General features: G+C 35.0%; 4 protein-coding genes across 6 annotated transcripts; 2 read left to right on the top strand and 2 right to left on the bottom strand.

The window, feature by feature from the left end:
* Positions 1 to 1,613: 1,613 nt before the first annotated feature.
* Positions 1,614 to 3,259, top strand: LOC119633724 (CCA tRNA nucleotidyltransferase 1, mitochondrial-like). The gene is made up of 2 exons (XM_038027422.1): positions 1,614 to 2,646; positions 2,711 to 3,259. The coding sequence occupies exons 1-2, from the start codon at positions 1,714 to 1,716 to the stop codon at positions 2,870 to 2,872; spliced, it is 1,095 nt and encodes a 364-aa protein (XP_037883350.1). The 5' UTR covers positions 1,614 to 1,713; the 3' UTR covers positions 2,873 to 3,259.
* A 1,793-nt stretch (positions 3,260 to 5,052) lies between these two features.
* On the bottom strand, positions 5,053 to 6,569 carry LOC119633448 (GTP-binding protein 10 homolog). Its single transcript, XM_038027005.1, has 3 exons — positions 6,386 to 6,569; positions 5,785 to 6,310; positions 5,053 to 5,725 (listed from the first exon to the last, which is right to left on the bottom strand). Exons 1-3 carry the CDS (start codon positions 6,425 to 6,427, stop codon positions 5,139 to 5,141), a joined length of 1,155 nt encoding a protein of 384 aa, XP_037882933.1. The 5' UTR covers positions 6,428 to 6,569; the 3' UTR covers positions 5,053 to 5,138.
* A 597-nt stretch (positions 6,570 to 7,166) lies between these two features.
* On the top strand, positions 7,167 to 10,565 carry LOC119633449 (tRNA-dihydrouridine(47) synthase [NAD(P)(+)]-like). The gene is made up of 6 exons (XM_038027006.1): positions 7,167 to 7,348; positions 7,435 to 7,609; positions 7,672 to 7,972; positions 8,025 to 8,698; positions 9,911 to 10,051; positions 10,104 to 10,565. The coding sequence occupies exons 1-6, from the start codon at positions 7,317 to 7,319 to the stop codon at positions 10,527 to 10,529; spliced, it is 1,749 nt and encodes a 582-aa protein (XP_037882934.1). The 5' UTR covers positions 7,167 to 7,316; the 3' UTR covers positions 10,530 to 10,565.
* Positions 10,554 to 13,055, bottom strand: LOC119633450 (fructose-1,6-bisphosphatase 1). 3 transcript variants are annotated; one of them, XM_038027007.1, is made up of 4 exons: positions 12,945 to 13,055; positions 12,088 to 12,135; positions 11,349 to 11,692; positions 10,554 to 11,295 (listed from the first exon to the last, which is right to left on the bottom strand). In XM_038027007.1, the coding sequence occupies exons 2-4, from the start codon at positions 12,110 to 12,112 to the stop codon at positions 10,624 to 10,626; spliced, it is 1,041 nt and encodes a 346-aa protein (XP_037882935.1). In that variant the 5' UTR covers positions 12,113 to 12,135; positions 12,945 to 13,055; the 3' UTR covers positions 10,554 to 10,623. The 3 variants fall into 3 exon arrangements, with proteins under 3 accessions (XP_037882935.1, XP_037882936.1, XP_037882937.1); XM_038027008.1 differs by lacking the exon at positions 12,088 to 12,135; XM_038027009.1 differs by lacking the exons at positions 12,088 to 12,135; positions 12,945 to 13,055 and adding an exon at positions 12,760 to 12,933.
* Positions 13,056 to 13,404: the final 349 nt, after the last annotated feature.

Raw genomic sequence — 13,404 nt, forward strand, 5'->3', positions numbered from 1 at the left:
CTACGGTCCTATTTGGCCGTTTTCAATACCAACCTACGTGTAAAAGCTTCCAATTTTTCTACCAAATTTGAAGTCCATATCCTTTTTTTGCGGTCAGGAGAGTGCCAACAACAAACAGCACAAAGACACACAGACGGACAGACTTGGCTAAATCAACTCCGAATTTCACGCTGATCAAAAATATATATACTTTATAGAGTCTTTGAAGCTTTCTTTTACATACATCATGAAAAAAGAAAAAAAAACGAGTATACCTCGATCTTACAGTGGTGTGTATAATAATATCTCACATTTTTTTTGCTCAATAAACAAATCATTTTCCGTTTTTTTACAAACTTTATTGCTATTTCAAGACTTTATGTACTGTATCGTTGTAGAGGTCTTTGGGAATCAAGGTTTCTCAAATAAGTTTTTCATTTGAGTTTGGTGTTGCATCGAACATGGATGAAAGTCTGGATGGACATTTTTTTTTTTCATATAAATGAATTTTTCAAATAAATAATGTGATATAAAAATTACATACACAATTATTATTAACTATTTAAATTATAAACAGCGTTCCGTTGACAATAACTAACGACAATTCAAGGAATAGAATTTTTTTTTTACCTTGTAGTCTTCTTAGCTTCTCTCTACTATCCCTATATATCGTATGATTTATTAGCATACATCTTATTTAACTCAAATATTGTTTAATTCACGTTGCATCCGCTTTTATGAGAATCGTTATTTTTTTACCGCCAGGATCAGCTTTAATACATTAAACTTTCTTTTAACTCTACCGTGGGTACAGCGTGGTTATCCACCTTACTAATACAGCAAGATCGCAAAATAATATTTTATATGATATAGAGTATTTGTCAGAAGAGTGTGACTATGTTCAGTTTGAGATCCTAACATGTGCATTATTTTCTATGGAAACAGTTTTTGCAGTTAACGAAAAGTCATAAGAGACAACAAAGTCATCCAGACAACAACAACAGCAAATGCAAGACAGGTGCTCTCGAGAGATGTACAAGTGCTTAAAACAAAATTGCTTTCGCAAAAGTCTTAATGCCTCCTTGTATACTTTCTCAAGCATAAGCAATTTTCCGTCCAACTCCTTGAACTAGATCTCCAGCGCATCGAAGGAGGCTTATGCAAAACGTTCAATGTTTACAACAAACTCAAGTAGTAATAAGTAGTCCAACAAGTTCGCATCCAGATTCCAACAAGTTCGCGTCCAGATAATCGTTTAGAACGTGATAGGACTGATATTAGACTGTAGCACATACATAGCCAGGCGATGATGTTCGACATGAAATTTATGTCTTTCGTTAATTTTTCTATCGGAATTTTTCAAGTTTTAGGGTTGCGATGAGTGCAAGGACTTTTGATTCGAATAGCAACTAATTAAAAAAAAAATTGCGGGAAAAAAGCGTTTTCAGCTTTTCAAATTCTTTTTAGAAGCTGTTTTCGGTTGTCTGCTGCCATGGCAGAATCTTAAAATAATCAATCAGATCACTGCTATATTTTGTTTCGTGCTGCGAACGGAATGAGAAAATGAATACATCTCGCGCTATAGAGAAGAGGGAAACTAAGGTTTCCGTTAAGTTCGCTCCGAGTTAAAGGGTTTTAACAAAATGCACACAGTTTAATTAGTGCATTGATGGTGTGAAGTTCTTTAAGTTCAACAATTAAAATTGGTTCCGCAATATCAAATCGTTAAAAGTCATGTCCCGTAATGTAACTGTAGATACGACCGTTATGAAATTAGATAATGCGCAATTCGAACCCATTCTTACAAAAGAAGTGATCCAATTAAGAGGAATATTTCGCAAATATAAGCACGAATTGCGTATAGTTGGTGGAGCGGTACGAGATTTATTGAGGGAAGTTGAGCCGCGGGATATAGATTTTGCCACTACCGCGAACGTTTATGAAATGAAAAACATTTTTTATAAAGAGAACATATATATGATAAACCTAAAAGGAGAAAAGCATGGCACCGTAACCGTCCATATAAACAATAAAAATTTCGAAATAACTACATTGCGCATTCAAAAAAGATTAGAGGACGCGACAGATCCTTCCATGTGGCAGACAGATGCTAGCAAAAGAGACTTAACTGTGAACGCAATGTTCCTAGATTTCAATGGATCGCTTTATGATTTCTTTAATGGCTATAATGATTTATTGCAAAAACGCGTCGTATTCGTCGACGATGCTTTCTCGCGCATCACGGAGGACTATTTGAGAATTTTGCGATATTTCCGTTTTTACGGTAGTCTAGCTGAAGAGCCTTTCCAGTATGATGAATCAACTATAAAAATCATTAAAGCTTATGCTGCCGGTTTGTCTGTGATAAGTGGTGAACGGATATGGTCGGAATTGAAAAAAATTTTATCGAGTACTTATGCTAAAGAATTGATGCTCGAAATGATCGAATGTGATATACCTCAATATTGTGGTCTAATTGAAAAACCTAATGTAAATGAATTTAAGCGTGCTTGCTCGGCCGTAAAAGGCAAATCAAATCTTAATCCGATATCACTAGCGGTCGCCCTGCTAAATAACGTAATGCAAGCAATTAAAATGCATGAGAGATTAAAGCTAACAGCCTTCGAACGTGATTTGTCTTTTTTCATTATACAAGAACGAGATAAGGTAAATAATATATAAATAGAGAACGCATTTTATCGTGGCTTATGAATTTGATCGCATTTTTTAGGTGGATAAAACCTACATCGGATTGAACGATTATCAGGAAATATATTTGAAACGACATGTCAAACGGGAGTTTATTGAAGAATTACTAAAGTATAGTAATAAGGAAAATTTATATTTTGCCTTCAAAGATTGGGATGGAAAACTTAATGCGCCAGAAGAATAATGTATCTATTAGAAATGCTTACGCTAAATAAAACCTTCCTAACCTAAATACTTAACCCTTCTTCAAAAGTCATTTATATAAATAAGAAAATTTAATTTATTAATACTATTGTTGTAAAACACTCTTTTAAAATAGGTATACTTTGCGTTACACTTACAAATGAAACACATGTAGAGAGCAGAAAATATATCTTTTGAAATATCTTATAGCAAATACCATACTAACTATATGTGAATGGATATATTGCAAATCAAATGAAAAAATTGCTACTGCTATGAGAAGAATTAATTTGAAAAAAAAATTAAAATAGAATTACTAAAGATGCAACTATAAATGTATTTTTATATCATAAACCTCTACTCCTACCTCTTCCGTTGCTACATTCTAAAAAGGAAGGTTTACAGACGTACCAATGTGTAAAACAGAAAAAGATCGCAGATTGTTTAGAGGAACTACTGGAACACAAGCGCAAAAGGCAATTACATGATAATTTAAAGTCATAGGAATATCCGACGTTTCCGCTGATTTGCAATGTAGAGCAAGTAAAGAAATCCATTTCCAGCAGAAAACCTCGCCTAACTTTGTTCCAAGTAAATTAACTTACCTTGGCAATATTAGTGCGCTAAGGACTGAGGAAAATATCTACCCTGTACTCGGGAAAACTTGGTCACACCTCCTTCATTGGTAAATTATAAGAAAGTCATCAAAATCCAAGCAAATTAACCAAAAAATATATGTATGTGAATAGCTTAATGATCTGTTTAAGTTCTATGGAAACATCTTTCATTTACACACATCTCTTAAAACCTGTCTATGCACTTGCTGGATAGGCATTGGTATTTTTGTGAAAGAATTGAAGGGCTTTGTAGTTTTGGTATATGGGTTGCTAAAATATATACGTATATAAATTTGCTATAAGCCCCGTATATTTATACCCTTCATCGAAAGATAAGGGCTAGATACAATTTATCGAAACCTTTTGTAAGGAATCACGAAAAGCATATATATTCTTGTTCAGCTTCACATTCTAAACCATTTTAAGCACGCCGCCCGCCTGCCTGCGTGATGTCTCTAGTAAACATTATTCTGATCTGCTTCAAATTTCGCAAAAACACTGGGACTTGCTGCACGTAGGTTGGTATATGACACGTTTACAGCAGAGCATAACCTGAGACCACCTTTGCTTTCAAGAATGAAAGAAAAATTGTTTTTTTTGCTAGTTCCTTCTAAAACACAATACAACGATAAAAATTTGAATTTTTATTCTATGGATCGTCCTGCAGCACCAGTGCAATAACAAAATGTGGAGAATTCATTCCACTATTAGTCTATATATAAGTCTATATATTAGTTAGTACGGAATATGGATGGTTTTAGAAATGTTTGTCAACCCGTCTGGCCATTTGTCTATTAATTGCTGTGTCAAACGTATTCATGGTCACAAAATTGGAGATATCTGCTGCTGTAGAGTCCATTTACTGATTGTCGTACATCCTGCCCGTTTAGGTTTTTGGTCATAATCTTCGACAGACGATATAAAAAAGGGTATAAAAATTTATTTTTCCCTTTTTTTAAATCTTTTCTAAGATAGCGGTAATGGATATAAAAAATTCGGTCGCTCTCTAATGTAAGTTTCTTACCTGTTTACATTAAGATTTTATTGAATTTAACATTTATCCCCCATAAGCACGAATTCTAAAATTTTGAAAATAACAGTGTAACTTGCGCCTTTAAAAAAAAAAAAATGTTTCAAAAAACCCTTAAGACGTAGCGTAATTATGTCTTTACTTACCACACTCCTCTCAAGTTAGTATATTGGTAGAAAGTTTCCAGCATAGGAGTAAAGATTCTTGGAGTTTTAATTGTACCTGCCTCTAAAATCATGTTCCAATCCTTTCTCCCGAAAATCCAAACATGATCATTTGCTTACTTACAAACAAAGTGCTACATCGACCTGCGATATGTTTACATTCAGTCAGACGTCATTACATTGGGATGAAATAATTCCAACCCTTCGATTTTATTGCCCAAAGACAACAGTTTGCTTTGCCATCGAAGCGCTTAAACCAGTTCTTTTTTTTAATATGCTGCAATAATCTGGCACTCGTTTGGTAAAAAATAAATCGTGATATTTGAGCGGAATGCTGAGTTCTTAACATATAAAAAAAAGTTATGCCATATTTATATAAATTTATGTCAATTTTCTTATTTTCTTCTTAGTAGCCCTTATTAGCACATTTTATAATTATAGATAAAACGTAACAGTTTAAATAACTCTCGGCCCTCTTTCTCCAATTTCATTTGCAAGACTCTCCCTTAATACCGTTGCATCCGCGACATGTTCCTTTGCGGCTAGGTCATCTAATAAAAGGCGCACTTTTTCCTTAACGTGACTAATGCGCGCGGAATTCTTAGCTGAGATTGGTATAAGGGCATCAAATTTCAAGAGTTTTTCAGGCTTAATATTCTCAGGACATTCATTGAGTTTTAAACTTAAATCTTTTATAAATGGCTTATTAGAATTGAAAATATATTTAGCTTCTGGTAAATCCATCTTGTTTATCAGTAGTACAGAAGGTTTGTCAACCAAAGTTTTGTCGTATAATTCCAATTCTTTATTTAGAGCGTAGATGTTTTGTAAAAAATCACGGCGCTCATGTTTCGGAGACAAACGAAAGCCCGAAATGTCTACTATGAATAAAAGTAAACGAGTACGTTCTATATGTTTAAGAAATTTGTGACCCATGCCAAAATTCGCATGTGCTCCCTCAATCAAACCGGGTAAATCGGCTATAGTAATAGAACGCAAGTCCGCGTATTGCACTGTGCCAATTTGGGGTCTGATGGTGGTGACTAAAATTTAAAGGACTTGATTATATGTAAGCACTTAACTTAGGTTTCCTTGAACTTACAGGGATAAGAGCCAATTTTGGGTTTGGCATTTGAAATGGCTTTCAAGAAAGTACTTTTACCGGCATTAGGGAATCCTACTAAACCCACATCGGCAATAAGTTTCAAATCCAAATTTATTATTTTATTTTCTCCGGGTTTACCCAAAAAATTCGTCCCGCTACATCCGCCCATGCCTCCACCGGCTACAATACAAGAGGCATCCGAGTCATTTAAATCGCCTAGTAGTTGGCCGTGATCGTCGTATATTTGCACACCTACGGGCACTACGACTTCCTCATCGACGCCCCGTCTTCCTAGAAGGCGGTGCTTACTACTGTCTTCGCCGTTGGAAGCAGTTACACGTTTCTCTGCGTAACGTTGAACTACATTTCGCAATGTTACGCCTTCTTTGGCTACACAGTAAATACAACCTCCTTGGCCACCAACGCCACCATATCTAGGCAAGCCGTTTCCTCCATGTCCGCCTTTAACATTTAACCTTAAGCTATCAAGGAAAATATTGCCGCGCATATGAGAACGTGCGGACTGTTACAAGTTAATTAATATCTCATTTTTGTTGTTTTTGTTTTTTTAAGGAGAAATAGTTTCATATATGTATACCTTTTTAATACTATTTAACGAATACCTAAATATTTGCACCATTTTAATCAGAAGTTATCATTGAATTTTATTTCACAAGAGGTAATTTCCTAATGTGAACTCGCTAGCGATTGACGGAATCGATTTTCAAACTAACTTAATAAGAAAGTCAAAACTAATATTAAATTCTTCTTCTTCTGCGACTTGAGTACAGAGAACATCTGTTTTTAAAAAGAAAAAAAATAATAATAAAACCAGCTGAGCTAAGGCCTAGGCGTCGTTTTTAATATGGTGGAGATGCAAACGGCACAAATGCGGTTAAAGCTGTGAGACAAGTAACATTTCAATTCTACATTGTTTTCCAAGTATAGTTTCAATCCATGTTCAAATTTATTAATTAGTTTTAAAAGGCAGCTATAAAGATAGCAAATTATGCGGAATCAGATCATCTTAACTCATTCGTGTTTAATTATTACTTGCTGTCTAACGGGGTTTTGGTTTCGATTAAATTTATTTACTTTTCTTTAAAATAATTTTTCTCTTTCCTACCTTTCTAAGTAGTACTAGTAGAATAAAAGCTAAGACCACCGTCGGGTATACGGGAGATTAAAAAATGGTAATATCCCAAATTAAGATATGCTCAAAATAGTTAAATTGCAAAAGTAAAATTTTGATAATAACGAATTTCATGGAAACAACTTATTCGATTCTCTTGTGTTTCAGTTTTAAAGTCAAAGTAGCATAAGAGATGACAGCCGGGTTTTTTATCTTCATGTCGACTAATTTTGAGTGTTATTTTTTAGCGCAGAAATATTACAGACAGCGTATCAAAACAATTCTTATGCACGTGTGAATAGCAACATTACGATTTTTATAATTCCTCTGCCCATCTTCATCAAAAGTATGAAATCTATCACATTTATATATTCTATTAAAAAGGAAAGCTTGTAAAATGGAGTCCGGTATTTGTTATATAAAGTCTGAGTAAGTGAAGTTAAGAAAAACGTTTGTATTACAGCCCAAAAAGGCTTCCCTAGTCCTCATTGTTTGTTGTTTGAAAATTTTGTTAGATATTTAATAGCGGACGCGGATAAGCAACCCAAATTAATAGGAACGCAGGAATCTAATAAAAGAGAATTGGTATGTGAAACTGCTAGCGACTTAATTGAAGGCGGAGAACAAACAGGGAAAGAAAATAAACGATGTAAAAGCGATAAGAAAGAAAGAAAACGAGGGCAAAATAAGGTATGATTCGCTTTCATTTATTGAGAACACAATTTTTTATTTCGTGTTTATTTTGTTTTTAGAATCGTCCTGTTTACAAAGAAGACAGAACGTTACATCTGTGCAATTCTCTTTTGATGGGGTCTACGGAGAAACGATGCTCTTTGGAAAATTGTCGTTATATCCACGATTTGCAGCAATATATGGCTAACAAGCAGCCAGATTTGGGCGAACGTTGTCCAGTGTTTGACGCTAAAGGCTATTGCCATCGTGGAGTAACTTGTCGTTTTGCAAAAGCACATTTGGACGAACAAGGCCGCAATGTTAAACGGGAAGATTTTGACGAAATGGAAAGAAAAACCACTTGCAACGGTATAACACCAGGTAGATGTGACTATTATTTCATTGCCAGATAAATAAGATTTACGTGTTTTAGAATTGCAAGTACGTTTGCGCAAGCGTGATTACGATTTTAGCAAGAGCAAAGGACTGGTTAAACAATCTGAAGAAATACGCGACTTAAGAAAGTATCAGAAATTTGACTCCGTCGAAAAACCTGTCGGATTTGTCATAGATGAGAAAGAAATCAAAGGTCAGGATACGAAGTCCTTAAGATCGGTTGACTTTGCAAGGAAATTGATTTTGTCGCCCCTTACAACTGTTGGAAACTTGCCCTTTCGCCGGATATGTAAAGAGTTTGGCGCCGATATAACTTGCGGGGAGATGGCATGCTGCGTGCCTTTATTGAAGGGTTTGACACAAGAATGGGCATTAACCAAACGTCATGAATCCGAGGATATATTTGGCATACAGTTGTGCGGAAACAGCCCGAATATCGTAGCGCAAGCCGCTCAACTCGTGCAGGAAACTACTGAAGTAGACTACTTAGATTTGAACATCGGCTGCCCAATTGATCTAATCTATCAACAAGGCGGTGGGAGTGCTCTGATGCGTCGCACAAACATATTAGAATTAATTGTGCGTTCATGTGCCAACTTAAACACAAAAATACCATTTACTGTCAAAATGCGCACCGGTGTATATGCTGATAAAAGTACCGCGCACGAGATAATGCCTTTGGTGGAAGAATGGGGAGCAGCCGCAGTAACGGTAGATTTTATTTTTATATTTATAACTCAAGGAAGGACTTTACCTTTTTTTTTTTATAAGATCCATTCCAAATCGTTTATGACTTTGCGTTTATCGTAATAGAAAGTCTGTTTGTTTATAATGACAGAAAGTCTGTCTGTTTACTATGTTCCTTGCATATATTCTGACAGAAAGTAAACATTTCGCAAGTATTTGTAAATCAGTTTAACAATTTAAATCCGAAAGTCAAGAGCAATGCTCTAGAAGCAACCACAAGCGTCTAACGAGTTGAAAGAGTTCCAAAACTAGTAAAATATATCTTGCATCTTCCAGACCACATCATTTTAATTATCGGACTCTGATTCCAGAAGATCTGAAAACAGTCGACAAAAATCATTCACTTCTTTCTTGTCAACACCTATGAAATAATTCCTATTTCCACAAATAAATAACGCCGCTGGAGTCATCAATAACGGACTCAAGCGTGACATAATTTGCCTTATTAACAGGCTGATATTTAATCGCACGAGATGTAATGGCCATCTATTCAAAATTAACATAGTAAACAGGTCTAAATGCATATGTGGAGTCTTATAATTTCGTGATCACATTTTATTTGTCTGTCCGAATGTTACCACTTCCATTCGCTATTCCAAACTTCGCAAATTTAGTATATGTGGTCTTCGTGGTCACAGCATTTTTGACATTTTGCGTTCTCGCAATTTAACAGTTTACTTTTCTTGTCTTTTTTTAAATCATATCATCAAGATATATAAGCGTTTACAGTCAAATTACGAACCTACTCTCTTTTACACCTTTTTATCCTCGCACTCACCAATTCCTTCGTATGACTTTTTATACTCGTACACTGCGTTACTTCTTACACAACGGAATATACTCCTCGCTGTTCTGTTCTATTTTACCCTGGGGAGTAAGGTGCATATTTTAATGAAAATAACGTGGCGAACTTATAACACACAAAATTAAAAAGACTAATCAAATAAACGCTGAAATAAGCAAACAATAATACTATATAACAAATCTAAGCCCATCTCTACTACCCCCCCACAGCACAAAGAACTCTGCGTTCACATTGGGCCTTCTTTACACATCTCAGCGAGTTTTCAGTTGTTGATTTGCTTAATAACAAAAGAAGAAGATTTCTGCTTTATCCGATCGATAATTTTACAAATTGCAAAGTCGAATTATATCAATGTCATTTTCTAAATTTAGTTACATGGTCGAAGCCGAGAGCAGCGTTACACGAAAAATGCCAACTGGACCTATATAGAACAATGTGCTGCTAAAATAAAGACGATACCAGTTGTAGGCAATGGGGACATTTTATCTTATGAAGATTACAATGAGAAAAGAGTAAGAAAAGTCCTTAGTTAAGAATTATTAACTTATGGTTAATTATTTTTAGGAAATTGCTCCACACGTTTCTTCTGTTATGATTGGACGTGGAGCTTTAATTAAACCCTGGATTTTTCAGGAAATCAAACAACAGAAACATTGGAGTCCTACATCTTCAGAACGTTTTGAACTTCTACGTAAATACGTAAATTACGGTTTAGAACATTGGGGATCTGATACGAAAGGTGTAGAAAATACCAGACGTTTCCTTTTAGAATGGCAATCATTCCTCTATCGTTACATACCATATGAACTGTTATTAAAACCCCCACAGAGAATCAATGAGAGACCGCAACAATTTCGGGGACGAGATGAAATGGAAACTTTGATGAGTTCTCCAAATTCTCAAGATTGGGTGAAATTAAGTGAAATGCTTCTAGGTCCTGTACCAGAGGGTTTTACTTTTGTGCCTAAGCACAAAGCCAATGCTTATTGATGTCGCAATTGAAAAGCGATGAAGTTTTGTCTTAAATGTTTTGTTTAGTTTTGAATAAATTTTATTGAATATTAAAAATGATGTTCAAAACAAGTTAAGATTTATGTACATAGCTTAGAGCTTCCTCCACATCTAGCGTCGAGCCTAAAAATATTGGAGATCTTTCGTGAATTTTCTGCGGAATAATGTCTAAGATTGATCGTTTGCCATCGCTGGCCAATCCACCAGCTTGAATCATTAAATAAGCCATAGGGTTACACTCATACAGCAAACGCAATTTACCATTTGGAGATGATTTGGTGGCTGGATAAATAAAAATGCCACCATACTTTATGGTACGATGGACATCCGCCACCATGGAGCCTACGTAGCGCGCGCCGTACGGTTTCCCCAAGGAAGGATCTTTTTTTGCTGCGACGTATTGAAAGATCCCGGAATCCCATTCAGAAGCATAACCCTCATTAATGGAATAAATTTTTCCTTTCTCTGGGACGCGCATATTGGGTTCAGTCAGAATAAATTCGCCAATTGCCGGATCGTAAGTAAAACCGTTTACGCTGGAGCCCAAACTTAAGACAACAGCTGTAGCAGAACCATACAAAGCATATCCAGCTGCTACGATTTGATTGCCAGGTTGCAAAGCGTCATTGACCGTAGGCGTTCCCTCACTTTGTTTACGGTAAATTGCAAAAATAGAGCCAATTGATACTAAGCAGTCAATATTTGAAGAACCATCCAAAGGATCGAAACACACTATATATTTACCCTACAAATTACAGTACTAAGTTTTGTGCGCACTTAATTATTAATGCCGCAAACCTGCTTTTCTGTTTCCACTTCAATAACATTTTCATTTTCCTCCGACACCAACAAGCAAGTAGTATACGACGACTTCAACATGTTAATAAACAATTCATTCGACAAGACATCCAATTTTTTTTGTTCTTCACCCTGAACATTTATATCGCCAGCAATACCATGTAATTTGGCTATGCCGGCTTTGCGAACGGCTGAAGCAATAGCTTTAATGGCAGTTTGGATAGAATTTAATAATTGAGAGAGATCGCCAGTTGCATGTTTAAATTTGCGTTGTTCTTTCAGGACGAAACGCGTTAGTGTCATACAGTTTGAGTCAAAAACAGCTCCTTGCTGCGTCATGTTGGCTGAATGAAAAATGCAAAAAAAAGAATATTTAACAAAAAAGGTATATGGAAATGGGTCATCGGTAATAAGCTTAACACCTTAAATAAGAAAACGGCGGTTACGATTGTCTACAATTGCATGGTTGTTCATAACAAAAATATTTTTTTATCTCATCTTAGAAAGATATAGAAATTAGGGCCGGGCACATCAGTGCCGATTTCAAAACGGCGAACCTGCATGTTAGTCAAATTTCACAAATGTTGAATAAAACAATTTTTTTTGGTTTCGATTGAAAAACAAACAAGCAGAACTGAAGAATGTTGTTAGGAAGTTATTGAACAAATCATTTCATTAGAGTGTTAAAGTTAATAAACAATAAAGTTCCTTAATAAGCAAACATATTAACGGAACTTACGGTCGGTTGTCGGTACGGCCTCCATGGGTAAAGATTTTTGTGTTTGCACTGAAGAGGATTATAAAAGTGCGTTAATATGTAATTTCGAAAATTCGTCCTCAAAATAATTTTTTAAATTAGTAAAATATTATAGTTTAAATTATATTTTTATTTAAGAAAAGAAATTTAAATTGAACTAAAAATAATGGCAAATAGATCGTCACTTATATTCGTGGCAACCGAAAACACTGACAAATAAAATTCCGGCTGAAAGACATTGCATGATGGCTAACATTAATGGCTGTGTCGGAAGTAGTGCGTAAGTGTAGTGGAAGTATGCGTTAAACTGCTGCCTACATTTCAGAAGATATTGTCCCCTGGAGTGTCAAAAAAATCTTTCATCAAATTTTCTATTAATTATTTTCTTCTCTTATGTATATACCGGCGGAAGATGGAATTATTGTGTATTTCGATCTTCCTTATAAACAAAATGATTTTAGTATTTATAGATTTTATATTTAGTTCTTCTTTGTTGACCGAAAGTAGATAATTTTTCAAGTTTTCGGTCTTCTTTTAAAAAACGTGTGTGGTGTATAGTAAAGTCGATCTAATTTTAATTAAGCTTTTTCCGCTTATGTTGTCTTTTTTTTTAAACTTTGGAAAATACGTATGAATGAAAAAATAAATATTTACCTTTTACTTGCTTTATTTTATTTTCTTTTTCATATAATTGCAAAGAAAAGGCAACTTTTTCAATTGCCCTCCAAAGAACCAAATTGTCAACGTCACCATTAAACGTAACAATGAAGCACTTGGTATTAAATTTCTTTTCGGTTCGCTCGCCCTTATCAGTAGCACTTAGTTTCTAAGATACTTACAGATTTAATTCAGTGATCACGAGAAAAGGAAATATGGAGTCCCGTTCGTTTCAACGATTAAGCTAAATCTGTTGTCCACGATATAACTTTTCACACTAAAGTAGTCTTAAATAAATAAAGAAGAAAAACATGTTTGCAAAAACAACAATAACAAAATACATTTCCAACGACAATGCTATCAATAGTATGTTATCATGAAACCGCTTCATAATAAAACGAAATCGTTAGCAAATTTTATTTTGTATCTAAACCTTAGAGAAACCAATTGCGCCATCTCGCCTGTAATGCCAAGAAAGTTCATTTTCAAACGAGTCATCCTACATGTTTGTCGTGATAGTTATTTGTGGAGCTCCAGTACTGTTCATATTAGTAGGTCGAATATTTGTTAGCTTAAAGTAGCAGTGAATCGGAGAAATTACAATAACTATATTTGACAAATGTAGGGCGGTGTTGTCATGCG

The sequence above is a fragment of the Glossina fuscipes genome, unplaced genomic scaffold (genome assembly GCF_014805625.2).
Source record: "Glossina fuscipes isolate IAEA_lab_2018 unplaced genomic scaffold, Yale_Gfus_2 2, whole genome shotgun sequence".
Classification (NCBI taxonomy): domain Eukaryota; kingdom Metazoa; phylum Arthropoda; class Insecta; order Diptera; family Glossinidae; genus Glossina; species Glossina fuscipes.